The sequence below is a fragment of the Panicum hallii genome, chromosome 8 (genome assembly GCF_002211085.1).
Source record: "Panicum hallii strain FIL2 chromosome 8, PHallii_v3.1, whole genome shotgun sequence".
Lineage (NCBI taxonomy): Eukaryota > Viridiplantae > Streptophyta > Magnoliopsida > Poales > Poaceae > Panicum > Panicum hallii.
Window position 1 is genome coordinate 16,970,627 of NC_038049.1, and position 27,429 is coordinate 16,998,055.

Below are 27,429 nucleotides of genomic sequence, written 5' to 3' on the forward strand. Positions count from 1 at the left end.
GCCCCTGAGACTGTATAGGACTGTTTATATGCTAATTAATTGTAAGGATATGTAGATGACCGTTTTAGAAAGGAAATTATCATAATTAGAATTATTTTACATATATAATTAATATAAAAGATATATATAGATCCACCTCGACCCAACTAAAATATTATCTTCAACTAATCAAAGCATTAGCTATGTTATCACGAACAGTGTTCATGGTAACCTCATTCTCCTCCTCAATAATTTCATCCACTTCTGGTTAAAGTTCGTATCTATGGCGTAATAATGATGAAGTAGTGGGTGCACCTGTCATTATGATGAACTGTTGCTGCCATTACACATGAGAGACTTGGTTCATTTATCATTTGATAAATCAAATTAGTTGGCCATGTGATTGTGGCCAGATGAATATCCTGGTACTTGAGAAATTGGTGACATATTACCATTTTGATTTTTGTTAAGCCATGTAGATATATGTTATGGAATGGACTCAGCTCTTTCTACATAATTCCCTATATCATCTTAGTACTAAAATCGAATAGGTTGCATCTATATCATTTCTTGTCTCTATTTGGAGATGTTGGTACCATCATGTGCTTGGGACCATCATGCTTGGTCTTACCTATTTTGAAATACACATTTTTGTTTATTGTTTGCACATTTATTTCTACAATTAGGGATATGATAGGGCACGCAACGCGCACTCAATGTTCTAGTTTGATGAAAATGGGCGAGGATCAGTTCTGTGGCAAGGTGACCCTTTACACTGGGAGGCTTCTGACTTGACCAACAACCATGGGCAATTCTTGCTGAAGAAAGATACAGGGGCAACCATTTGATCTAGTTTGTAACATTCCCTAATAAAATGTTTTGATCAAGGTATGTAGAAAGAAATGAGGTAGATTTGCTGCCGCATTCATTCTCCGTTGCTAAGGATAATTCTCGACAGATTTGGTATATATGACAGTGATAGGAAAACCGTTTTTCATGAGCCAATATAGCTAAAAACCTGTAAACTTGATATATATATTATACAAAGAATCCAAGGCAGCACCAATAAAATAGATGTAAGGATTGATGTGGAGAGCTGCATGCATGCCAACAGCAAATCCCTGCTCTGTTGCATGAACAGCCTCTCTGGTTGAGTTACTTCCTGTGTTGCCGATCACTTTAATTCTAGTGCCAAAGCAGTTTACGGTATGCCCAATGAGCATGATATGTTCATCCCAGCTCATAAGGTGACCCTCTCCTGTTGTTCCCCCAACAATTACACCTGTTGAAGTCCAGCAAGACAGAGAAAGATAAGATCACAGCAGCAGATAACATGTATCGGAGCCTTCAGATACTTGTGCACAAACAGTCAGATACACTTGACAACAAAGCTATAAAGTCACAAAACAGAAAAATACAACTGCAGTTGCCAAAGATTGTACATGCCCATGTATTAAGCAGAACAAACACAAATTGCAATATAAGCATCACCTAACCAAGCACATAGCTATTGATATATTTTCTTTAAGCCAAAGCAGTTCACATTTTACATTCTGACTAGCTGCAGCATTTGTAATCTTACAGAGACAATTGCTGATTCAGCATAATTAGGTTAGTTTCACAGATTAGCATAATGAAAATAACAACATATGATGTTAATTTACTGAGTAAATGATTCTTACAGCCCAAGACATGAAATTATCATGGTACACCTAGCATGTCTGCAGTATCTAAAGCTCGAAAGGGGACATGAAAGGATTTCAAGTTTTGCAAAATAAGTAGGAATCAGCTACTTTGGAACTAACTGTCCCAAGAAACAAGGATCAATAACAAATGTTCTGCATGAAAGGAATTTGGCCACATGGGAAAAGTTGGCTTCCAAGTTCCAACCGGTGTCAGTCAAAAATGAATCTTTTTTTTCCAACATGCCTAATTTTTTCAATAAGAGGCCAGAATAGAAGGGCAAAGATATCAAAAGGAAAAAGAAGGATCACTGCGATCTCAGGCACACAAGTGAAGAACTATCAAAAGGAAAAAGAAGGATCACTGCGATCTCTGCCAGCCCTGCAGAACTACCTGTGTTTATCAAAACTACCTGCGTAGAAGAAGAGTGGTTGCATTGGAATATTGTAGTATCAAGGGCAGGCCTTTATATCATGACTTAAATGCATACAGGGTCCTCTTTGACGCGGTAAACGGGCAATCTGTGCAGTTTGTTTGGGCGTAGAGTACTGCAAGTGGTGTATAAAGCCTTATTATGGTGTTGTGTTGCTGACCATGTGGCATATGCCCTTGATAATTTTATCGATGACATTCATTGTTTATGGCAATATCATTAGTACATACTGGGATGGTGACTTGCAAGTCTGGATCTCTGCCTCTTACTAAACCAAAAAATTTAAAAATTGAGGGCCACTAGACATCAGTTTGCCATTTGCTCGCTCCAGTTGTTGGAAGAATGGGCTAAAAGTTGAAAATGCCAGCTGATTTCTCTGCTCCGGTGCTGACTAGAAGGGTACAGAAACACTTAAAGAAACCTATAGGAGTTGCAGATCTGAACTGATATTGGACTTCGTAACATGGCATGTATTATGTTCTTTTGTTAACAATTTCAGGTAGCATGTTTTATAAGATGGTAATTGCTTCCAGCAGTTGAATATGTCATGTTATACCAATTATCTTATTTTCAAATAAAACGAAATTGTTACAATGAACTTCCTGATTGCAGAATGGTGACCCTCGTCTGTCATGCTTTGGTCTGATGAAAAACAGTAGGGATGGCAAAAGCTATAGCACGAACCTAGCATATACACCTCCAGAATATCTCAAGCCGCGGAAACAATCAAATTTTACGCAAGAATGCTAATCAGGAAGCATCACTTACCAGAGCTCCAGGGGGAACGAAGCATCAACTCTCCATGCGCCCTACAAATCTCCCTCACATGGCCATGGCCACGCCCATCTTGTGCTCTTGCTTTGGACTCTTCGTTGGGGGGAGGGGGGGAGCGGCGGGAGGGCGTCGGTAGGGAGGGGGCCCGGGGGCCGGCGGGGGGCGCGGCGGGGCCGGCGGGGGGCGCCGGGGAGGGCGTCGGGGGGGGGGGGGGGGGGTGTGGGGGCGGCGGCGGGAGCACCTGCAGCGGCGAGGGCAGCTCGTGGATAAGGAGGAAAGAGAAGCTCACGGGAAACAAAAGAGAAAGAAGCCGAACCGGTACGCATAACCGATGGCAGGTGGGTAAATACCCATGGAATCGGTGAAAATCTGGGTACCAGCCGCTGCGCCGCTTCAACTGGAGGAATCGATGGCTTCCACGTAATCGCTGCGCCCGGTGGAGGTCTTTGGTTGCGTAAACGGATTTTTTGAAGCGAATGGGTCCTACGAAGCGGAACTAAACGGAGCCTACATTATATGTTGTAGTATCAAAAAATACAACATCCTAAACTAACTACTGCAACATGTGGGAACATCTTGTGCAACATACTGAAACATCGCGAAAAAAACCATCTAACATCGAATTGTCATCTCATAAAATATTCGAAATTGCTTCATAATTGCAGCTTTATAGAAAAGCTACAATAAAAACGGATTGAAATATTTGCAACACCTCGAATCAAGCAGTGAAACTTTACAAAGCTATCTATTGGAGCATCTTGAATCAACCATGCAATATCAAAAAATACCAGCTACCCCGTTTAGATTTGATCGACCTTTCTGCTAAAAGTACACAGTTCAACATCAACAAAGAAGTTATGCAGCATTATAGATCAACCAACGAAACATCTCAAATCACCATGCAACGTCAAAAGAAATATTACTACAACATCACAAATTACCTACCGCAACATCATTAAATCAACTATGCATCCTAGTGATCGAGAAACAGAGGAGCACCGACATGTCCTCGTCGTGCTCGAGGATGAGCACAATTACATACGTAGATGAGGTTCAAGAGGAGATCGAGCTTCGTCACGACGCAATGCAAATACAAGGCCCAATCAGCGTACCGCTTCTCCAGGTGCTCTGTTGTGACCTCCTGTATATGAGCAACAATGGCTGCTGGGCTCAAGTGCATGAGCAAAATTAAAGAGACCGGGGACAGTTAAAAGACAGGAGAGCTCTGATAGTCAGCAAGCCATTCGGCGAGACTGGACGAGTACGAGAAAGAGGCAAAATGGCCGGATTTTGGAGCAGAGCCTGAACGGGATTGGTGCTAGATGCAAGCGAGAATGCAAACGAGAGGTACGAGGGGAAAGGAGTAGAAGCAGCTGGAGGAAAACGAAATGATCAACTGAACCCAGAGTAATTAACTTCAGCGGATAAAAATTTCGGATCCACCGTCCGAGCTGGAGAGATACGGGCCTATACGAACGTCCGATATTTTGATTGTGGTCGGACGTCTTGAAGCAAGCATTACCGATTTTACAATGGACTTTAACAAACCGCTCATATTTTCCTTCCTATAGTCAACTCTCCTATATTTATTAATATGGAACAAATGCCGCTAGCAACAGTTTTAGTTCACAATGAACTGAGTTGTATCTGCACAGATCAAAAAATTGTAAGCTCATCACACTCGCAAATATTCTTTTCAAGAACTTGCGTGAGCAAGCGTTTCATTACCAAGAAGAGGAGTTTGTCACAATAAAGTTTACTTTTTCTAACATTTACATACTGCAAAGTTCAAAGTTACTTATTCTCTCATGCAAATTGTGACTTGATAAGCTACTTTTTCTGCCATGTAAACTATAGATAGTTACTTCCTTATGTCACTAAATTACCGATAAGTTACTTCTTCTTCATTTAAATGTTCCTTCCTACCACATTTAAATAATACAAATCAAAATGATGAAGTTAAATCTTATGAATAAAAGTTTATTTCTTCATGTATTGAATGTTACTTCCTACCATATTTTAAGCGGTACAAATTTCAATAGCCAAGTTATAGGGTGCCGTAGCTATCAGGAGCACACCGCTTATAGAAAGCAAGCAGCATGCAGCTACTCCGGGCATAAGGACATGCAACGTGACAAAAGCAAAAATCACAAACACATAAGACCGTGCAGCCACAATAGTAGCACTGTTGGCCGTCTTATCTCAATAATCTCGACCTTCAATATTGTATGAAATAAACCTCTTTTAGCAATAGATCTTTATCTAACAAGTTTCATAAGTTTTGATATTTACTAGTATGCAATACTATTTTTTAGCAATAAGCCTTTATCTAACAAGTTCCATAAGTTTTGATGTTTACTTGTATGTAGCACTGTGCCAGATAAATTTAGACCAAAATGGCTAAAATGCCAGTTTGGCCGGACTCGCTTGGTTCGGCCAAACTGGGCATGAGTCTTCTCGCAGTGATCTTCAACCATGCAAGGAAACACACTTGGAATCATTGTGAAGTATGGGATATATAACGGTTTGATCCTAATGACCTCATATCACCATGTGGATCAATGAGCCAAAAAAGCAAGAACACCGAACTTACCTGTCCACCAACCTAAGGAGGCAATATAATCTAGGATGTCCACGAAGCAAGGCGGTGCATCAGAGAGTCAACTGAACTAGGTATGGTTCAACCGAACTAGCCTTGGTGCAAATGGACCCGGAACCCCGTTGTCAGTGTTTCGATCATCGAGTATTAGTTAGCGCCGCGCTTCTCTCCGTAGCTCGATGGCTAACACTGGTTTAGACAGGTTCGGGTGACTGCCCTACATCCAGTAGGAGTGGTGTTCTTCATGTTCCTTGCGTTTGAGTGTTGGGTGCTTACAACGAGGCGCTCGTAAGCGTGCGTGTTGCGTAGAGTTCAGATCATGAAAGAGAAGGCCCAGCTCCACCTTATATTTCTGGTGGGCTGGGCTACAATGCGTGAGAGAGAGGGGGTTCCTCGCCCTTGGGGTTGGCATCCCGAGAAGGAGGTCGGGAGTATCACACGTGTTCTGCTGGGCCCTCGATCGATCGTGCTCCGCCACTTCCCGAAGCCAAGTCCTGTCCGCCCTGTCCGTGGCGCCGCTGGACGTGTCCTTGGTCCCATTCGCGATCCCTGTGGTAGGGGATGGCGCCGTACACGCCATCCTGGTGTGCCGGGGGCGGGTCGCTTGTCCGGTTGGCAGGGCCAGCCTCCATCGCGGTGGTCAGGAGGCCGGGCGCCCTGTTACCATTGCCGCCAGCTCGAGGCGGGGCCTGCTAGCTCGACGTGCCCGCCTCTCCCTCCGCTGTCAAGAGGTTGACCCGATACAATCTGTCCCGCTGAGCTGACGGAGAGGGGTGTGACTGGCGCAACGTCAGTTGCGACGTCATGATTGCCCGGTTGGCTAGGGGTGCCCCGCGGTTCCTCCGGTCCATAGGCGACGCTCCTACCCTGGCTGTCGGTTGAAGGGCACGTATGCACGTCTTGTCAAGCTAGCGCAATTAATGCCTCCTCGTTCCTTCCCCGAGGGATCTCGAGGTCGGGCTCCGCCCGGGGTCGGCGCAGGGCACCCGACCCCGCGCGGCTCGCTACGGGTCGGCAAGGCGCCACGTGTCCAGGGCCTCGCTGTTGGGCCTTCGCGTCTTCTCCCATTGATGGGCCGGTGCTGGCCGTGTCTCTGCCCCAGCGGGCCGGGCTGCCCGACAGTGGAAGGCTAATTCCCGCTTAGGCCCTTAAGGATCTTTCTTTGGGGTAAAACGAAGAAGGAAGACAGTACTGGGGCGGGCCGTCGTCGCCAATATAGCTAGCTTGCCGGAAGTCACCCATAATACTTATCCCTGTCACGCCTTGAACTGTGAGGCATCGACTCCTGGAAAGCATCCCCGTTGTGCACGTGGCAAGTCAGTGGGATGTACGCTTCGGCCAAATCCATCCAGTTCAGCCAAATTGGGCCCGCCAATCGCCTTGCGAAACCAAACCAAGCCAAAATGATAGCTAAAGCAACCTAGTTCCCACCAAAGTGAAGTGGGATCAAAGCGAAATCAAAACCTTTGTACCCAGATTCCACGGAACCATTAGCGGTTACATTTGGGTACGACTGATTAGTGCATTTAATTCTTCATGCGCAGCGATCTCAGCTGGTACTGTGCTAACAGGGTACTTAGATCCAAGTGATAATATTCAAAAGTGCTAAATTTTAGTACTAACCCATCCAAACAGGAGTGCTAATAGAGTGGGCTAAACTTTTGACAAGACTAAAAAACTTTAAAAAAATATAAGTGCTAATAGCTGATAAAGTTTAGCATTCAACTTTAGCCTATTCAAAGAGGTCCTGAATAAGAACTGAACTCCCTTTTTATGGTCATTTCATTGTTTGCGCACACCAGAAACGATTGGAACATCATTTCTGAATTCTGATGCAAACGAAGAACGAACAGGTCTGTACTGTTCCTACCATACACTACAGTTTCAAAAATCGAACCTTATATACTACATGGTTTCGCCCCCTCTCTCTCCCAGCCTGTTCCCGAGCTGAACCAAGCCCCCGAGTACCGAAATCGATGAAGTCCGGCAAGCCGCCGTCGTGAAACCCGCCGCCGGCGCCCCTACGCCACCGCCCATGCCGCCTTGGCCGCCGCCCGCCGTTGTCACCAGAAACCGTACTGGTCAAACCCTAGGCAACTTTGCAAATAGACCCTCTATTTTTACGAAATCAACCCGCAGTTCATGCTAGTTCAAAAGTATTTGCAAAATAGTCCTTTTTCTTTTGTTTTAGCCCCTGTCTTTTTCTAAAATTAAACCCGCGATCCAAAACCCATCGGTTTTGCAATCTAAACCCTAGATTTTAGGTTTATTTATGTTTTAGTTCTTTGTTTCTTCATTCAGAGTCCTTTTAATTTCAAATCTTTTACAAATAAGCCCCTGAAACCATGTTTTAGCCATAACTTCTCCGTTTTAACTCCATTTTTATCGATTCTTGCACTCCCGGTGATCCTTGCGACGTGTATAGTAGCTTTATAACCTTATTTCATTTTGTTTATATTGTTTGATGTACTGTTTCTTATTTGTTGTACTTGTTTGCTTGTATGAACTTGTGTGGTGCGATAGACGGTGCGCAGTTAGAGGATCCGCAAGAGCAAGGCTTTGAAGACGCTCCTGAGCAGCAGCAGTGCTTTGAGGAAGGCAAGTGGTGCTTGATCATAGTTCGGTCCCAATAATTTTCAATATACACACATTTACTTTATATGCATGCATGTGTCTATAACATGATTGATCCCAAATTAAGGATATGCCTAGCTTCTATTGTACTTCCTTGATTGAACCTTGGTTGTTTACTTCAAATTGTAGCTATGCTAGTGGCTCATCTGCTTAGACTATGGTTGGTGAACTTGGAAACAATGCTATACTTGTTTTTACTTCATGTTCTGAAATACCTTTATGGTGATAACTATAAGATCATTGCATTATTGGAATATGGAGAACCACCTAGGAAAACAGTGCAACCACAATACTACATGGCTCTGGTCTTGGCTAATTAATTAGAAACTTTAGCTTGTAATGGTCTTACCAAAAGGGCACGAGGGGAGTGCGGTGATGGGGTATAGCTCGGTCCTCTTGAGGCCTAAATATGATCCTGGTTAAGGTATCTTCCTCATTAGCGAGGGTTATGACCACTGTAGCCTGAAACCTTAGTGGACCATTGCAAGTTAGGGAATCTTTGTAAAGGCCTTGTAGTGAATCCCTGCCACTCATCTCGGAAGTGTTTAAGGGCCTTGCAAATTTGGGCATCAAGGAAAACATGAGTTGTGGGTAAAGTGTACGATTTCTGCAGAGTGAAAACTGATGTATCAGCCGTGCTCACGGTTAAGAGTGGCTTGAACCCTTACATGATAATTGAACTTGAAGATGATCTAAATTGATGCTCTTTATTTATGTTGTTGGTACTTATCTCTTTTACTTAGTTAAGAGTTTATGGTATATACTTACACTTAGTTAATGCTTGCTAAATAAAACTTGGCCAACTAAAAGTGTTTATCGTAGTCAAACCATATCAGCTATTCCTTAAAATTGGCCTTGCATGTCATATAATTTACTCCACTTGCTGAGTACCAACCATAAGTGTACTTACTCTTGCTTTATTAAAACCAATGCTGCTCAGAATAAGATAATTGTCCGGAGTTCCCTGAAGACTTCGAGGAGTTCCAGGCATATGTCTCTCAGTCATCTGCCGGTGAAGTTGAAGTTCCACTACTAGTTAAAGACGTTCATTTGTTTACTTAAGAATAAGACTTTCGGTCATGTAACAAAGTACTTTAATACTCTCTTTCATTATGGCATTGTTTCGAATATACACTTGTATTATCTATCATATGTGTGTGAACTTGTTCCTCGCGCACATATGAGATGCATCTGGTTTCTTCTTAAAACTGGGTGTGACAATAACCAACAAAGAGATCGGCTATAGATGGTCTGCAAAAAAGGTTAGATAAAGCCGATAACTTGATGATTACCATCGGATAAATTGTGAATTCTATTAAGAATTAGCAAGAGATCAAACATGCAGTCTTACAAGAACTAGATGAAACTACAGTGATACGCCAAAAGCTAAAGGTCTAGATAATCTGATAAACACGAACTTACCAACAAGTCAGAGACTGATCCGATGCAACCCTATTTGCTGAAGAATTCGGCGAAAAGTACTCTACTCCTACTCCTAGGGTTTTGACGAAGTGCCGAAAAAAGGTGTTGTATTGAATTGATGATTATTCTTTACAAAACCCTGTTGTATATAGCCTTAGTGCTAAAACTCTAGGTCAATCACGACCGGTTACAAACTTAACTTTAAAGTAAAAAACTATCATATCTACAAGATAAATCAGAAGGAAATCGGACTCCCGCAAAATCTTCTAATGACATCATCTTCCGGTCCGATTCAAACTCCTTCTACACGACTCTATGACTGAATCCTACTATGACTGAATCCTACTATGCCCTTGACTCATGCCACGTCATCTTTGACGGCTGCTCCTGACAATCTTGACTAGCCCCCTTTACCTTGAGCAATACGGGCATCGGTCTTCTCCGAATCCTTCATCGGCTCTGATTTTACTTACCAAAATTATACGTGCAAAATTTTGACCTTAACACAGCCTAAATTATTTAATTCACGTTAATTATTGGACAAGCCCATCCATGTGCATCGGCGTCAGATGCAGGCCCTACCCCAACCTCTCTTTGGGTTGGTCCAGCCAGTGGCGAGCACGTGACCCTGAATGCGCGTGCAGCACGAGCTAGTGTGTCTTCGCGTTCACTTGCACTTCGTCCACTCCTACCCAGTTGACTTCTTACCTACCACTACCAGCGCGCCTCTGCTGCTGCCTCGCGCGCATGTCCGCGCGTCTACTTCAATCTCTCCTCTAACTAGTGAGCTGAGCTCGATCTATCTGTCTCATCAAGGATCCCCTCGACCACAGCGCAGCAGTTCTTCGGATCTTCGGCCGTGCCTTGCCTGCGCCTCCCTTGTCAGGTTCCATCCTAGATCTTGCATCTCTAAGTTCATGTTTCCATCTTCTCACCCAGGGATCTTTGTAGTAGCAAAAATTACAGGACACGACGGCACATAAATATGGATTCAGAGGATGAGATACCATTTCAAATCTTGCGAGAAATCACGGATGGTTTCTCCAAGGAGAGGAAACTTGGTCAAGGAGCATTTGGAGTTGTTTACAAGGTAAGGCTCGGTCATCTTGCTTTATCTTTATGGACAAATATATTCTCAACAAGCCAGGCCAGCACGACGGGAGTGCTTTGAAACAATATATGGTGTTATTGGCTTATTGCATACAGTAAACCAATAAATATAAGTAGTAGAAACAGGATCAACTTGTACTAAGTACTGATGATATATATTTGGCAGGGAGTGACTAGAAACGGAGATGATGTTGCTGTGAAGAGGCTTCTCAATTCCAGTCTAGACTTTAAGCATCAGTTAAAAAATGAGCTCTATAACCTCAGGAAACTTAATCATCCGAACATTGTACACGTTCTGGGCTATTGTTTTGAAACAGAGCAAAAACCATTTATCATGAAAGATGGAAGTAAGGTGTTTGTTGATGAGACACAAGGAGCGCTATGCTTGGAATATATGCACAATGGCAGCCTTCAACAACTTCTTTCTGGTACGCTCCTGCCCTATTATCAGTATGTGTTGTAAGAATACTTGTATATTTGCATTTGATTAAGAATCTTTTTTGTTTACCGCTGCTGCAGATGAGTTTTCTGGACTTGAATGGCACACACGGTTCAAAATAATCAAGGGGACTTGTGAGGGTCTAAAGTATATTCATGAGCTGGAAGAACCTATTTACCACTTGGACCTAAAACCTGACAACATATTGCTAGATAAGGACATGGTGCCAAAGATTGCAGATTTTGGTTTGTCCAGGATCATTCATAAAGAACCAACGCGAATCACACAAAATCCGTATGGAACACAGTAAGCTAAATGTCTCAACTGAACATATTGTTTTTCTAAGCGTACAAATTAAGTCATGCGCATTACAAATTGGTTGAATATGATGCAATGCAGAGGGTATCAGCCACGAGAATACATCGACAGTGGTGAAATATCAGGAAAATTTGACATATTTAGCTTGGGTGTCATAATGATAAGGGTTGTGTCAGGACCCAAGGGCTACCCCAAATGTCTAGATATGTGTTTGGACGAGTTTGTTGATCAAGTAAGAAATGATATTTCTTATTAACAGGGCCCTTTTTTAATCTAATACTATCTCATATTTACATTGGAACAGTATATATCAGCCTAGCTTGACAGTTCAATTTATCAGGTCCAAAGGAACTGGAGGAACAGGTTGCAGGCGACATACAGTAGTGGTTCCTTGGTTGAAGCATATTGCCACCAAGTAAAGACATGCATTCAATTAGCATGGTTATGTGTGGAGGAAGACAGCAAAAAAAGGCCCAACATAGGGAAGATCACTGAGAAGCTGAATGAGATTGAAACTGCCATTGGCGAGGTAATAATTAATATCACTTGAGAAGGCATATAATGGATATCTAGGTCAGGAACTAATTTCAATAAAAGCGAAATCATGTCATCAGTTCACTTAGTTATTTTTTTCTAGTAAATTAGCAATTGTTTCTCAACACTCAACAGTATGGATCTCTCCAGGAGTCAGGAACACAATAATATACAGCAGTTTTCCAATCATCTAAAACTGATAGTGACGATGTGAAACATATTGATTGATAGAGAAAGTTCAAGTCTATGACTACACATGTAATGTTCTCTCTGGAATTGAAAGCTATATTAGTCACATCTTCATATCAAAACTGGATAATGTATAGGCACATGAAGCAAGAACTTATGATTAATTTTTTTGATACTAAAGTTATTTGGCTTGACATCACCAATTTATTGTGTAATATGCAGAGGAGCTGTTATTTCAGCTATCAGCAATGCCTAAACACATGCAGACTGCCCTGCATCTTAAGAAAAAAAAAAACATCACATTGCACTGTTTATGCTAAATTGTGGTTTCTGTCAAGTCAAATAAACAAATTGGCATATAGCTTAATATTTGTGTGAGCAAATGGAAAACTAAATTTTGCATTATATTTAAACACCACTTCCTCTAATCAAAATTATATTCATTTTATGATTCATGTTCGTATAGAAATAATTACTGAGAATGACTACACCATACTGATATTAATTGAAACATCAAGAAAAAATCATAATATACATTTTTATTGAACTTACACGTTTTGAACAAATTGTTACTTGAAATATCATCTTGAATATTGTATCAATGTCTTAAAAGGCATTATTAATTGAGTTTGCAGTTTGTTCACAAACCAACTGAAATATTGCAGCTTCCCCAGAAAGGATGTATAAAAAATGTTTCTGGAATGACAATGCATTATAACAAGAATATAGATATGAGAAACAAATCAACGGATGTCAAAGGTCAACACCAGAATATTAATTTGATAGGCCCTAGTTGCAGTGAGCCGGAATTTGTTGATGCACGACAAACATCGTCAGATGTAGTAGAAGAACTCATTGTTGGGAGGGCCGAGGAGAAAAGGAAAATAATTGGTTCTTTACTTGCGGGTATGTCAGAAAAGATCATCATCCTTCCTATATATGGTATTGGAGGCATTGGCAAGACAACTTTGGCAAGGTTGATTTACAATGATCCAAATTTCAAATGTTATACTCATGTATGGGTTGATGTGTCCCGGAGATTTGACTTGAATAAAATTTGTGAGTCTACAATTTCACAAATATCTGGAAAAGAAAGCCGGGCTAATGAAAGAAAGATAGTACATAGTTGCCTCACAAAACTACTTTCTGGTAAGAAGATTCTGATTGTTTTAGATGACCTGTGGGAGGATGATCAATTCCACCTGCAGGAGTTGAAGGATATGCTATATCATGCTGATAGCAACATAATTATTTTAGTAACAACACGCAGTGAACGTGTTGCCGGAAGAATCTGTACTAACCTTCAACCATACAAGATATTACCCTTGACAAATGACATGTGCTGGGATATAATAAAACAAAGAAGTGCTTTTGAAGCTAGAGACGACAAAAAACAGTTGACGAATATTGGAAGGGAGATCGCCCAGAAGTGTGGTGGTGTGGCTTTAGCAGCTCAATCTCTAGGCTTTACTTTGAGGTCCATGAATTTTAATCAATGGATGAACGTGAAAGACAATGATATCTGGAATGAACCTGTTTCAACCGATGCATCTTTGCCAAATCATGTTCTTGCATCTTTGAAGTTAAGTTATAGTCAAATGGATTTAAGCTTGAAGAAATGCTTTAGCTACTGTGCAATCTTTCCAAAAGGCCACAAGATAGTTAAATATGATGTAATTTATCAATGGATTTCTTTGGATTTCATCAAGCCAACCAAAATACTCTCCAATTTGCAGCTTTGCGAGAAGTATATTGCGCGGCTCCTGGGACTATCTTTCTTTCAACATTCAGCGTCACCCACGGTGTGTTATTTCTGCATACCAATACTACATTTGAATAATTCTTACTCATAATTCAATCAGTTGAAATAAGACTTACATTTTGCGATTTTTGCCAAGTCATGACTCACTTGCAGTTCAGACTTTTGTTTTTTAGAAAAAGCAAGTGGTGGTCAAGACCCTAAGGGACATGGTTTATTAGGGCTACTCTTATGTGGGCTCGGGACTAAATCTACATGGTCATGAAGCGTGCTTGTACGGGGAAACCTATATAGCTTCCGGAAGTTTTTTACTTATGAAACTTCCAGTATTTGAGATCCGTGCTACACTGGATGGATGGCTAAAATAAGGTGGGGAGCAATCCAACCATAAATAAATATATCTCATCCCCCAAGCCGACCGTAAGTAAATACCTAACCCCGTATAATGTTGAATTAGCCTTTTCAAAATGTTGAATCAAGATTCGGACCATGTTGAGTCAGTTGTAAGAAAATGCCAAAGCATGCATCAGACATAGAGAAATCCAGGTGAGGTGAGGGGAGCAAGCCATGAATAAATATCTACCCCCGAGCAATGTTGAATTAGCCTATTAGAAATGTTGATAAAGGGTTCACATATTGTTGAATCTAGTGTAAGAAAATGTCGCAAACCTGCCATTGTCGTGCCCCAGAAGCCGCTAGACCCCTCATCACGGGATGCACGCGGATGTCCCAACTGCCACCAGACGCCACGAGCCCATGACGCACACTACGAGCATCCCCGTATTGCACACATGAAGGGCACCGCGGAGCGCCATGCACAGCAGCCGGGCGAATCTGCCCGGCGGCGTGTGGGTTAACCAGTTGGCCAAAGCCACCGAGGCGCCACGACAGGGCCGCCGCCGCAGTCGCGGCGGTGTCAAGAGGCACAACCCCCGTTGGCCGAGCCAGGCATGTGCCGCCGCGCATCAGTAGTCAGGCACTGCGCGAGGCACTCGACTAATATAAAATGGTTTCCCTGAGCCCTGCACGAATCTTGATGTGACCAACATTGACGGTAAAAAAATTGTACCGGCGAGACGGTACCGCCGGTATACTTATGTCTGGGTGAGAGAGAGCCCTGCAGCTGCACCTTCCTTGCGGCCGCATGGGCTTCCGGCGGCCTCTCGAGCGGCGGTGAGCGGGGAAGCAGAGCCAGAGGGCGGCGGCGCATGAGGGGTTTGGTGTCGTTCTGTGCCAATCGATGTTGAATGAAGAACTCCACTTGAACAATTGAACAATTATTGGTTTTATGTGTTCGTTTCAATATCCGGAGTGCCCTTTGGTATTTGGTTCTTGTTGTGATTTTCATGCTTTGATTCCGTCTCCAGGAGTAGTACCTGTGTCCACTCTATTTTTAAAAACAGCTGTGCACTCTGTGTTGCCTAAGAGCTGATGCTGGCATGCATGTTCTTCATGTTGCAGGGTGATAGAGAGGACGACGTGGCTGCTACAGTGTTCACTATGCACGATCTGGTTCATGACTTAGCAAGATCGATCATGCTTTACGAAATTCTAGATGCTAGCAAACAATGCAATACTGGGGGAAGCAGATTCCAATTTGCGTTACTCAATGATTGTACCAAACCATTGAAGTCATTCACGCAATATCCTACCGCGGTAAGAGCACTGCGTTTTCATGGTTCAGACCAAAATGTGCTCCATGGTGCGTCATTTTTGTCGGCTAAGTACCTTTGCGTCTTGGATTTAAATGAGTGCTCTGTACAGAAGTTGCCAAAATCTATTGGTAATTTAAAGCATTTGAGATATATTAATGCTCCGAGGGTCGAACATCGGGCCATTCCCAATTGTATCACAAAGCTGAAAAAATTAATTTACCTCAGCCTTCGTGGATCGTATCAGATCTTGGCACTGCCAGAATCAATTGGAGAATTGAAGGGTTTGATGTATCTTGATTTGTCAGGTTGTTCCAGATTAGAAAAACTGCCGGTGTCATTTGGCATGCTAACAAAGTTGGTGCACCTAGATATGTCAGGTTGTTCTGATGTTACAGGTGTATCAGAGTCCTTGGAGAGCCTCACCAACCTTGAATATCTGAATTTATCGCACTACAGGACCTTGAGTACCACAAAGAGACAACCACCAGAAGCTTTGAGGAGACTCACCGATCTGAAGTATTTAAACTTATCAGGTTCTACATTCTTCATCGAAGATCATGGTATAATACAAGCCTTGTGCAGCCTTACCAAACTCCAATGTTTGAATTTGTCAAAATGTTCACTCTTAGTTAGAGACTCGCATCTCACATGGATATCAGAAGCCATGAGAAATCTCACCGAGCTCCGTTATTTAGATTTATCAAGTTGCTCAACCGTCTCAGGAGCTGATAAAGCACTTCCCATTTTTCTTGAGTGTATAAGTAACCTTCCAAACCTAGAGCATCTGGATTTGTCCGATAATAGAGAGCTTATGAGAGTTCCTGACTGTATTTGTAGCCTAAGAAAGTTACATAGGCTGGATCTCTCGTACTGCTACAATCTGCGGAGTCTACCGGCAACTCTGCATGAAATGGATAGTCTGAAGTTTATGCATCTGGAGGATTTAGAACTGTTGAAGGTGCCAGCACTCAACAAAAATTTAATTACATTACCACACTTTCTGGTCCAAGCTGATTATCACAACTCCAGCAGCAACCTTGCTCTCCTTCAAGATGTAAATCGTACTGACCTGGTGATAAGCAGACTTGAAAACGTGAAGTCCGTGCAAGAGGCGCGGAGTGTAAGACTAATGGAAAAAGGAAGAATTAAGGAAATGAAACTCAACTGGACTAGAGATTCTGAGAGGTTTGTTGAGGACATGGAAGTGTTGGGAGAGCTAGTCCCCCCAATAACTTTAGAGGAGTTATATATAGATGGTTACAGTAGTGTAAGATTTCCTGAGTGGTTTATTGGTATTGCCGATCATCTCCCTAATCTTTGTCGGATCTCCTTATCCAATCTGCCCAAGTGCAACGCACTGCCACCACTTGGCCAATTACCTAATCTGGAAGAGTTGGAATTTTATCGAATGAGTGGCATTTCAAAAATTAATGGGGACTTGTACGGCACCAGAAGGCCATCATTTCCTCGACTGAAGGATTTTTCCCTAAGTAGAATGGAAAGCCTTGAGGTGTGGTACACAACGTACTCTCATGGCGGGGATGGTGTGAGCAAGTTTATGTTCCCCAACCTTCAAAGATTGACAATAAGTGATTGCCCCAACTTGAGGCAGAAACCATGTCCACATAGAGCTAAGGAGCGATGGGACATATGTGGAGCATGTGATGGTGTAATATCTTCATGGGAGGAGAGGGCATCACAGACCGCTGTTTCCTCCCCCTCCTCTGCTCCGGTAACTACTTTGTGTATATATTTCTGCGAGGTGCCTATGCATAAGTGGAGGCTGCTTCACCACCTCCTTGCCCTCACTAAATTAGAGATAAACGGGTGCAGTAATCTGAGCAGCTCGCCAGAGATCATGCGAGCACTCTCCTCCCTCCAGTTGCTAACTCTGGAGAGCCAGGGCCAGCCAGAACCAGAACTGCCAAATTGGTTGGGTCAGCTTGCATCACTTAAGGAGTTGACAATAGAGGGATACGAGGTGCAGGCATTGCAGGGTTCCATGGGGCATCTCAGTTTGTTACAGTCATTATGTTTGAAATGTATTAAAAGCATGACAGCACTTCCTCAATGGGTGCCAGACCTCATCTCTCTGCAACAGTTGGAAATCTGGCACTGTTCGAACCTGAATGATCTGACAGGGACCATCGGGTGCCTCATCTCTCTCAACGAACTCGCCATCATCAATTGCAACGGCGTCACGTCTTTACCAGAGAGCATACAAAAGCTAACCATGCTCAAAAAGCTAAAAATTTATCTCTGCAATGAACTAGTGAGGTGGTGTGAAACTGAGGAGAACAAGGCGATGCTTGCTCACATCGAAGTAAAGGTACCAGGCGTTTTTGTAAAAGTTGTTTAGTACAGAATTTACTTCGTTTTTCATACATTACAAGATTTTGTCCCATGCAGATATGCCTATTTTTTCATATATATTGCGTTGCCATTTTTCTATTTTTTTCTGCTCTTTCTTTACAAATGGCATCTTTTCGAACTAATTGTTATGCTCGACAAGTGTAAAACGAAGAAAACAACTAGTGATTGCCTGCCAGCAAAAATGCAAAGAAATAGTATCCTGAGGACTTCCGAATTTTTCACTAGCATTTTTTATGAAACAATCAAAACATTTCCCGCATGTGTAATGTTTTTCATTCATGGAAACTAGATTCGCGCTTGCGGAAGTATTTGACGTTTTTTATTTGTTTGTTGCAGATAATATAGGGATTTTCATTGGGTCGATGGAGGATCATCAGGACTTCAGGAGCGAGGAGATTATAAACTGTTTGCAAGGGCCGGCCCGGCTCCTTCTCAAAAATCTCTCTGCCTTTGTTGGTATTCACTTCTGTCATCTCCCCCTGCTCCGGTCATTGTACTCGCGGGTTACCCTGTAGAGGTGGTAACACATCATGGCTCTAGTGCTCTTTTCACAATCCAACTTGATCTTTATATATTTTTTAATTTAAAATTGTATAAGATAAGAGTCTCATCATTTTAGAGCCCGGCCCTGCCTTTACCACACCTACCCCGAGGCCGATGGTGCGCCATTGGTGCCACCGGCGCGGATGGACCTAGATGGCTGAGGCTGCCGACGGCAGCGCAGCTGAGACCTTGAAGGTGTTTCAAGTGACGTGCCTGACAAGGTTTTTCTTCTTTCTTTATTTGGAAACGGGGCATTTTTTCTTTTAGGTTTCAGATTGTCGGAGGAAATCTCCAGCCGGGTGGCGGAATGCACCCGCCTAATCCTAGTTAAGGATGGGTTTGGAGGAGACTTAGGAGCGCTCAATTGATTGTGGATAGACACAGGGAAGACATAGGGATTTTAGAGTGGTTCGGGCCGCCGGAGCGTAATACCCTACGTCCACTTGGGGGTTGTATTGCTCTTGAGTTTGAGAGCTTGAGAGTGTGCTTGAGGGAGTCTAAGGGGCTGAGAGGCCTTGGAGAGTCTTGTGTTCTAACGGGCGCACGCTCCCTTTTATAGTCCAAGGAAGGTGCTTACACTGTGCGGGGGCCCGACAGGTGGGCCCGGCCAACAGGAGCCTAGTCTATAAGAGATATGGAGATCTTCCTCTGCGGCCTCCACGCCTTCTCCCGCGTCGGCCTCTGTGCTGTCAGGCGAGGAACAGTGCCGATGCGCCGCACTGTCGCCTCGGCGCGCACTGTAGCAGCGCACGCCTCAGTACACTGTTGCAGGCCATCATTACCCACGCGCGCGGCGCGGTGATGGGACAATACGCCGTCTGCCCGCGCAGAGCACAGTGACGTGCCGCCTTCAGGTCAGGCGGGCTTACCGTGTGTCAGCCTACCTGCCCTGTGTGTCAGTGGCAGGCCATGCTTTTTGACTTGGGGCGCCCAGCTCACCTACCCGCAGTTAATGCGGTAGTTGGGCTGGAGCCTGGTGAAGGGCCATGTGCCAGGGGCACGTGGCAGGGCCAGCCCCGCTCCCACCATGGAGGTGGCACGTGGCGGCGCCGGACCCCTTCCCGGGGGAAGGGGGGTCCGGGCCCCCGAGGCTGGTTGGAGCGGTACGGTCTATGGAGGGACGGCCTCCACACGTGGCGGCCCCGGACCCCCCGGGGGGTCCGGGTCCGCGGATGCCTTCTGAGAGCGCTCCTACACCACTGGGCATGTGGAGGCCCCGGACCTATAAGAGCACGGGGGTGGTCCGGAGACCATGATCCCAGCTGACAGGTCCGGACCGTACGCCACGTTACCCAGAGGACAAGGGGAGGCCCCAGACAGCAAGACGCTAAGGGTCTGGACACCCTAGCAGGAGGTACCCCTATCCGGATGTACCGACAGAGGCCCCCGAGCCCACCTCGGGTGAGGAACGAACCCGCAGGTGGGGCCATATCCCAGCGATGCGCCGAGTGGACAGCTTGCTTCCGTCTTGGTTTCTGCTTCCTTGGCGATGATCGAGGAGAGACGGCCGAGCGTGTGGTGGCGCGCGTCCACCATGATGCGCTCGGCACACCCGCTAGGGCCAGCTTCGCAGCGGACCACCACAACCTTCTGGTCGTGGAGCAGCTCCTACGCCGATGCCGTCCCGGGCCTGCAAGAAGTGAAGACACTTCCGGACCACCAGGACAGCAGGTCTTGCATCAAGGTCCCCTCGGAGGTAGTCGCGCGCGGGCCAGGTTCGGCTGCGCCAGAACCGAGATCCTGCACATGACTTAGGATCAACGCTTAGTAGACGTCCCCACGAGGTCCCGGACTTACCAGCGAGGGTCTCCTGAGTTGCGTAGCGAATCAAAGCACCAGGGCCTAGGTTCGGGGATTAAAGGGGTCCCGACCCCCGGATCCATGGTTCAAGGTAGAACGGTACTCGCCCTAAGGGGGCAGGGTGTGTAGGCTTAGGGTACGGAACCAGGCTAAATGGCTACATGACCCTGGACCCAGGGGCAGGGTATGTAGGCTTACGGTACGGATCCAGGCTAAGCGGCTACATAACCCTGGACCCCATCAAAGAACAAGCACGTCTCCCTGAAGCCAGTTTCCCGAGGTCCGGCTCCTTCTCTCCTGCGAAACAGAGGCACTGGGGAAGAGACGCGGTGTAGCAACTCGAGGAAGACCCCGGGCACGTCATGGACGTGAGTGACCACGTGGGGGGTTAGTGCAGCGAGAAGTAAAGCAAAAATAGAATTGCATAAACTTCAAGGGCACACTGAGAACAAATCTTCCCTTAACGAATTGGTACGGGTTTTATGAGGGCGGACCTCGGTAAAATTGCGCGATGTACACAAGGGGCCGGGTTTACGAGGGCGGACCTCTACCGCCCTGGTCCGCACAGTGACGGTACCAATTACAAAGGAAAGATTTCCCCTCAGCAAGGCCTTAAGGATAGAACTTACGGAGGTGCCCAATGTTCCATGGGCTTGGCGGTTGCATGCCTTCCCCCGTAGGTCTTCGGTCCGTGCACTCCTTACTGATGGGGAGTGCACAGAACCGGACGCGCCGCCCTGATGACGGTGTTGCCTGGACGCAGACCCGCCCGCAGAGCTTGGGGAGGCGTGTGCCAGGTTGAGGAGGTAGTCGACGTCGTCACGCCAAAGCCTCTGGACGTCAGCCGAGGCTGCCTCACCAGGAGGGTTGCGGAGCAACTCCCTGGCGGCCATGAGCGGCCCGTTCGGTGCAGGCACCGAATGGGCCACGGAGGCCCGTGGTGCAGGGCGCCGCCGAGCAGTGCGTGTTGCCCCCCTTGACGGGGGACAACGTGAGGCGCGTGGCGTCGGAGACGCCACTCCCTCACCCAACAGGAGGTTGTGATGACCGTCTTCCTGCGCCATAGTGGTCTTGAGCTTCGACCAAGCGCAAACCAAACCTAGTCCCCTACCTGGCGCGCCAAATGTCGGAGGAAATCTCCAGCCGGGTGGCGGAATGCACCCGCCTAATCCTAGTTAAGGATGGGTTTGGAGGAGAGTTAGGAGCGCTCAATCGATGGTGGATGGACACAGGGAAGACACAGGGATTTTAGAGTGGTTCGGGCCGCCGGAGTGTAATACCCTACGTCCACTTGGGGGTTGTATTGCTCTTGAGTTTGAGAGCTTGAGAGTGTGCTTGAGGGAGTCTAAGGAGCTGAGAGGCCTTGGAGAGTCTTGTGTTCTAACGGGCGCACGCTCCCTTTTATAGTCCAAGGGAGGTGCTTACACTGTGCGGGGCCCCGACAGGTGGGCCCGGCCAACAGGAGCCTAGTCTATAAGAGATATGGAGATCTTCCTCTGCGGCCTCCACGCCTTCTCCCGCGTCGGCCTCTGTGCTGTCAGGCGAGGAACAGTGCAGATGCGCCGCACTGTCGCCTCGGCGCGCACTGTAGCAGCGTACGCCTCAGTACACTGTTGCAGGCCATCATTACCCACGCGCGCGGCGCGGTGATGGGACAATACGCCGTCTGCCCGCGCAGAGCACAGTGACGTGCCACCTTCAGGTCAGGCGGGCTTACCGTGTGTCAGCCTACCTGCCCTGTGTGTCAGTGGCAGGCCATGCTTTTTGACTTGGGGCGCCCAGCTCACCTACCCGCAGTTAATGCGGTAGTTGGGCTGGAGCCCGGTGAAGGGCCATGTGCCAGGGGCACGTGGCAGGGCCAGCCCCGCTCCCACCATGGAGGTGGCACGTGGCGGCGCCGGACCCCTTCCTGGGGGAAGGGGGGTCCGGGCCCCCGAGGCTGGTTGGAGCGGTACGGTCTATGGAGGGACGGCCTCCACACGTGGCGGCCCCGGGCCCCCCGGGGGGTCCGGGTCCGCGGATGCCTTCTGAGAGCGCTCCTGCACCACTGGGCACGTGGAGGCCCCGGACCTATAAGAGCACGGGGGTGGTCCGGAGACCATGATCCGAGCTGACAAGTCCGGACCGTACGCCACGTTACCCAGAGGACAAGGGGAGGCTCCAGACAGCAAGACGCTAAGGGTCTGGACACTCTAGCAGGAGGTACCCCTATCCGGATGTACCGACACAGATCATGATATTTTCCTTTGAATTTTATTCATCTACTTACCTCATGTTATAATAACGGTGTCCCATAATTTTACCGATTTGTAGATCATTTTTGTTCAGCTGGATTTTATGAATTTACCTCCTGCAAACATGTTCTTTTACACTGCCACGAGGTTGTAACTTGTAAGCCAAAGGTAGTTTGTACAATCCTCCAAACAAACTTAGCCAAATTACAATGCAATAGCAATTATGGGATGGTTTTATTGTTACTAGAAAAGACAACACTTTTTTCTTTGGTGCCAATTCTTCGTAGCTATATTATCTTTTGTAAGACTCAGCTTCACGAAAAGAAATCGACAAGACCTATTATTTAGGAGGAAAGGATTTATGTTCCAATCAAATTGGTTACGTCTTGAGATACCATAATTTAAAAGAATTTTCTATGTAGAGTTAGAGCATCCCAGCAGATTACTCGAAACTCTCCCTAATACTAGGAAAATACTTTTTTTTAACCGGAGATTCTCCGGCAAATTACCAATCCAATCCCATCATCAAAAATATTTTTGGTAATCATTGAAACGCATCTTTCTCTCACCTAAATGAAAAATCATTTGTGCAGTCACGCTCTGGTCGTTTAAGTAAACATTCACGCTTTGCTGGAAACAAAGACAAATGTGCGGTGGCTCCCATGTGTGTGTGGTGTGGTGTCGAGCGAAGGAGAACGCACTTAATAACGTTGGCCACGACAAACAGGAGTCGAGTAAAAGTCAATGCTCGCCACGTCACGACTGCCCAAACGGGAAACCTTGCCATCAGATGCCTTCTTCCAACGGGCCCAATTTGCCAGAAAATGGATTTTCCGTCTCCATATACAATATACATGGTCAAATGGGTTGCACGGCCCCACACGGCATGGGCCTGGTTTAGACGCGGCCCGACGACATCCGGAAAATTAACCATGTCGTGTCGTGCCGGTCCGCGGGCTAAGCCGGCAGCCCAGGCACAGCACCATGATGGCTTGATCGGGCTGGGCCGGGCCGGACCGACTAGCCCATCAAGCACGGCAGCCCAACTACCCGTCGAGCACGGCCATCGGCCACCAGCCTCCGCCGCCTTCACGCCGGCCATCCCATGCCAGCCGCCGGCCTCAGCCACGCTCTTGTCGGCAGCTATCCTCTGCCGCGCCCCCAGCTCATTCCCCGCTGCTCGCGCACCGGCCACCGGTGGCCTCCGCCGTGCATGCGCTGGCTTCTCGTCCATCGGCGGGGAAGGGAAGGGGCGGTGAGGAGAGAGGGGCAACTGGGAGAGGGGGGATAGGGGAACAGAGAGATAGAAGGGAGAGAGAGAGAGGAGGAGGAGGAGGAGGAGGAGGAGGAGGAGGATAGTGGAGGAATTGGACGAGCTGGATCAGACTATATTTGGATCGGCACTCAAAGTGAATTTTACCATTAACCTCGAATATTCAACTCTAAAGTTAGTTGTGCATCCTAATTTTTGTTGTACATTTTCAGCAATCAGAAAACATGAATTAAACTGTAGAAGGATAGGTGTGAAAATTATTTTTTCCTCATACTTATGGATATCCGAAGATATATAAATTAACACAAGAAATATATATCTTATTCTCTTAGGAAAGAAATACTCCCCCTTTTTGTGATGAAAGAAATACTTCCTCTGTTCTTTGCACAGATGACTTTTGGACATGGCCCTTGACCATTCATCTTAATAAAAGACTATAGAAATTTCTTTTTTCTTTTTGTAACTTGTTTTATTATTAAAGGTGCTTTAAGAATGAGTTCTACTTAATATTTGCAATAAGTTTCTGAATAATAGGACTGGTCTAATGCCGTGACTAAAAGACAACGATCTCAAACAGGGTACACATTATCTGCGTAGGGAAACAGCTGTATGAACGAATGAACAAAAAGGTATTATACATTTGGAAATAGCCATGCTGAATATCTTTATATATGATTCTTTGTTGAGTAATATCATTGTTGCTAATAAATAATTGTTGAGTAATATCTTCTCGCAGTGATCTTCAACCATGCAAGGAAACACACTTGGAATCATTGTGAAGTATGGGATATATAACGGTTTGATCCTAATGACCTCATATCACCATGTGGATCAATGAGCCAAAAAAGCAAGAACACCGAACTTACCTGTCCACCAACCTAAGGAGGCAATATAATCTAGGATGTCCACGAAGCAAGGCGGTGCATCAGAGAGTCAACTGAACTAGGTATGGTTCGACCGAACTAGCCTTGGCGCAAATGGACCCAGAACCCGTTGTCGGTGTTTCGATCACCGAGTATTAGTTAGCGCCGCGCTTCTCTTCGTAGCTCGATGGCTAACACTCAAAGACAAGGTTTTAGAGGTTCGGGTGACTGCCCTACATCCAGTAGGAGTGGTGTTCTTCATGTTCCTTGCGTTCGAGTGTTAGGTGCTTACAACGAGGCGCTTGTAAGCGGTGCGTGTTGCGTAGAGTTCTGTTCATGAAAGAGAAGGCCCAGCTCCACCTTATATTTCTGGTGGGCTGAGCTACAATGCGTGGGAGAGAGGGGGTTCCTCGCCCCCGGGGTTGGCATCCCGGGAAGGAGGTCGGGAGTATCACACGTGTCCTGCTGGGCCCTCGGTCAATCGTGCTCCGCCACTTTCCGAAGTCGAGTCCTGTCCGTCCTGTCCGTGGCGCCGCCGGACATGTCCTTGGTCCCATTCGCGATCCCTGTGGTAGGGGATGGCGCCGTACACGCCATCCTGGTGCGCCGGGGGCGGGCTGCTTGTCCGGTTGGCAGGGCTAGCCTCCATCGCGGTGGTCAGGAGGCCGGGCGCCCTGTTACCATTGCCGCCGGCCCGAGGCGGGGCCTGCTAGCTCGGCGTGCATGCCTCTCCCTCCGGTGTCAAGAGGTTGACCCGGTACGATCTGTCCTGCTGAGCTGACGGAGGGGGGTGTGACCGACGCAACGCCGGTTGCGACGTCATGATTGCCCGGCTGACTAGGGGTGCCCCGCCGTCCTCCGGTCCATAGACGGCGCCCCTACCCTGGCTGTCGGTTGAGGGGCACGCATGCACGTCTTGTCAAGCTAGCGCAATTAATGCCTCCTCATTCCTTCCCCGAGGGATCTCGGGGTCGGGCTCCGCCCCGGGGTTGGCAAGGCGCCATGTGTCCAGAGCCTCGCTGTTGGGCCTTCGCGTCTTCTCCCATTGATGGGCCGGTGCTGGCCGTGTCTCTGCCCCAGCGGCCGGGCTGCGCGACAGTGGAAGGCTAATTCCCGCTTAGGCCCTTAAGGATCTTTCTTTGGGGTAAAACGAAGAAGGAAGACAGTACTGGAGCGGGCCATCGTCGCCAATATAGCTAGCTTGCCGGAAGTCACCCGTAATACTTATCCCTGTCACGCCTTGAACTGTGAGGCATCGACTCCTGGAAAGCATCCCCGTTGTGCACGTGGCAAGTCAGTGGGATGTACGCTTCGGCCAAATCCATCCAGCAGCCAAATTGGGCCCGCCAATCGCCTTGCGAAACCAAACCAAGCCAAAATGATAGCTAAAGCAACCTAGTTCCCACCAAAGTGAAGTGGGATCAAAGCGAAATCAAAACCTTTGTACCCAGATTCCACCGAACCATTAGCGGTTACCCAGATTCTTCATGCGCAGCGATCTCAGCTGGTACTGTGCTAACAGGGTACTTAGATTCAAGTGATAATATTCAAAAGTGCTATATTTTAGCACTAGCCCGTCCAAACAGGAGTGCTAATAGGATGGGCTAAGCTTTAGATAAGACTCAAAAAACTTTAGCAAAAGTATAAGTGCTCATAGATGATAAAGTTTAGCATTCAACTTTAGCCAGTCCAAAGACATCCTAAATAAGAACTGAACTCCCTTTTCATGGTCATTTCATTGTTTGCACACACCAGAAACGATTGGAACATCATTTCTGAATTCTGATGCAAACGAAGAACGAACAGTTCTGTACTGTTCCTACCATACACTACGGTTTCCAAAAATCGAACCTTATATACTACATGGTTTCGCCCCTCTCTCTCCCAGCCTGTTCCCAAGCTGAACCAAGCCCCAGAGCACCGAAATCGATGAAGTCCGGCAAGCCGCCGTCGTGAAACCCGCCACCGGCGCCCCTGCGCCACCGCCCGTACCGCCTCGGCCGCTGCCCGCCGTTGGATCTCGATCCAATGGATCACATCCAATCTAACCAAAGTCACCAGAAACCGTACTGGTCAAACCCTAGGCAACTTTGCAAACAGACCCTCTATTTTTACGAAATCAACCCGCAGTCCATGCTAGTTCAAAAGTATTTGCAAAACAGTCCTTTTTCTTTTATTTTAGCCCCTATCTTTTTCTAAAATTAAACCCGCCATCCAAAACCCATCGGTTTTGCAATCTAAACCCTAGATTTTAGGTTTATTAATATGTTAGTTCTTTGTTTCTTCGTTCGGAGCCCTTTAAGTTTCAAATCTTTTACAAATAAGCCCCTGAAACCATGTTTTCGCCATAACTTCTCCATTTTAACTCCGTTTTCATCGATTCTTGCACTCACGCGATCCTTGCGACGTGTACAGTAGCTTTATAACCTTATTTCATTCTGTTTATATTGTTTGGTGTATTGTTTCTTATTTATTGTACATGTTTGCTTGTATGAACTTGTGTGGTGCGATAGACGGTGCGCAGTTAGAGGATCCGCAAGAGCAAGGCTTTGAAGACGCTCCTGAGCAGCAGCAGTGCTTTGAGGAAGGCAAGTGGTCCTTGATCATAGTTCGGTCCCAATAATTTTCAATATACAGACATTTACTTTATATGCGTGCATGTGTCTATAACACGATTGATCCCAAATTAAGGATATGCCTAGCTTCTATTGTACTTCCTTGATTGAACCTTGGTTGTTTACTTCAAATTGTAGCTATGCTAGTGGCTCATCTACTTAGACTATGGTTGGTGAACTTGGAAACAATGCTATACTTA

At 46.2% G+C, this 27,429-nt stretch overlaps 1 protein-coding gene and 1 long non-coding RNA gene across 18 annotated transcripts; one reads left to right on the plus strand and one right to left on the minus strand.

Moving 5' to 3' along the window:
• Window positions 1-918: 918 nt before the first annotated feature.
• Window positions 919-3,063, minus strand: LOC112903030. The gene is made up of 2 exons (XR_003230714.1): window positions 2,864-3,063; window positions 919-1,261 (listed from the first exon to the last, which is right to left on the minus strand). It is a non-coding gene; the product is annotated as an uncharacterized LOC112903030 (long non-coding RNA).
• Window positions 3,064-10,184: 7,121 nt separating this feature from the next.
• LOC112902635 (putative disease resistance protein RGA1) lies at window positions 10,185-27,346 on the plus strand. 17 transcript variants are annotated; one of them, XR_003230622.1, is made up of 12 exons: window positions 10,185-10,410; window positions 10,476-10,614; window positions 10,801-11,062; window positions 11,154-11,379; window positions 11,473-11,623; window positions 11,732-11,920; window positions 12,750-13,916; window positions 15,335-17,857; window positions 18,238-18,357; window positions 24,329-24,380; window positions 24,488-24,697; window positions 27,128-27,346. XR_003230622.1 is itself a non-coding variant. In XM_025971747.1 (9 exons), exons 2-9 carry the CDS (start codon window positions 10,510-10,512, stop codon window positions 18,244-18,246), a joined length of 4,632 nt encoding a protein of 1,543 aa, XP_025827532.1. In that variant the 5' UTR covers window positions 10,185-10,410; window positions 10,476-10,509; the 3' UTR covers window positions 18,247-18,519. The 17 variants fall into 17 exon arrangements, 9 of the variants coding, with proteins under 9 accessions (XP_025827532.1, XP_025827536.1, XP_025827537.1 ...); XR_003230628.1 differs by lacking the exons at window positions 18,238-18,357; window positions 24,329-24,380; window positions 24,488-24,697; window positions 27,128-27,346 and adding an exon at window positions 14,013-14,293 and having other exon boundaries at window positions 12,750-13,696; window positions 13,851-13,916; window positions 15,335-15,472; XR_003230625.1 differs by lacking the exons at window positions 18,238-18,357; window positions 24,329-24,380; window positions 24,488-24,697; window positions 27,128-27,346 and adding an exon at window positions 14,030-14,293 and having other exon boundaries at window positions 12,750-13,696; window positions 13,851-13,916; window positions 15,335-15,472.
• Window positions 27,347-27,429: the final 83 nt, after the last annotated feature.

Bases quoted from the DNA above. Each gene is read 5' to 3' on its own strand.
- LOC112902635 (XM_025971747.1), top strand. From the start codon at position 10,510: ATGGATTCAGAGGATGAGATACCATTTCAAATCTTGCGAGAAATCACG. The intron at 10,615-10,800 runs GTAAGGCTCGGT...TATATTTGGCAG, and splicing joins CATTTGGAGTTGTTTACAAG to GGAGTGACTAGAAACGGAGA. The intron at 11,624-11,731 runs GTAAGAAATGAT...TCAATTTATCAG, and splicing joins TGGACGAGTTTGTTGATCAA to GTCCAAAGGAACTGGAGGAA.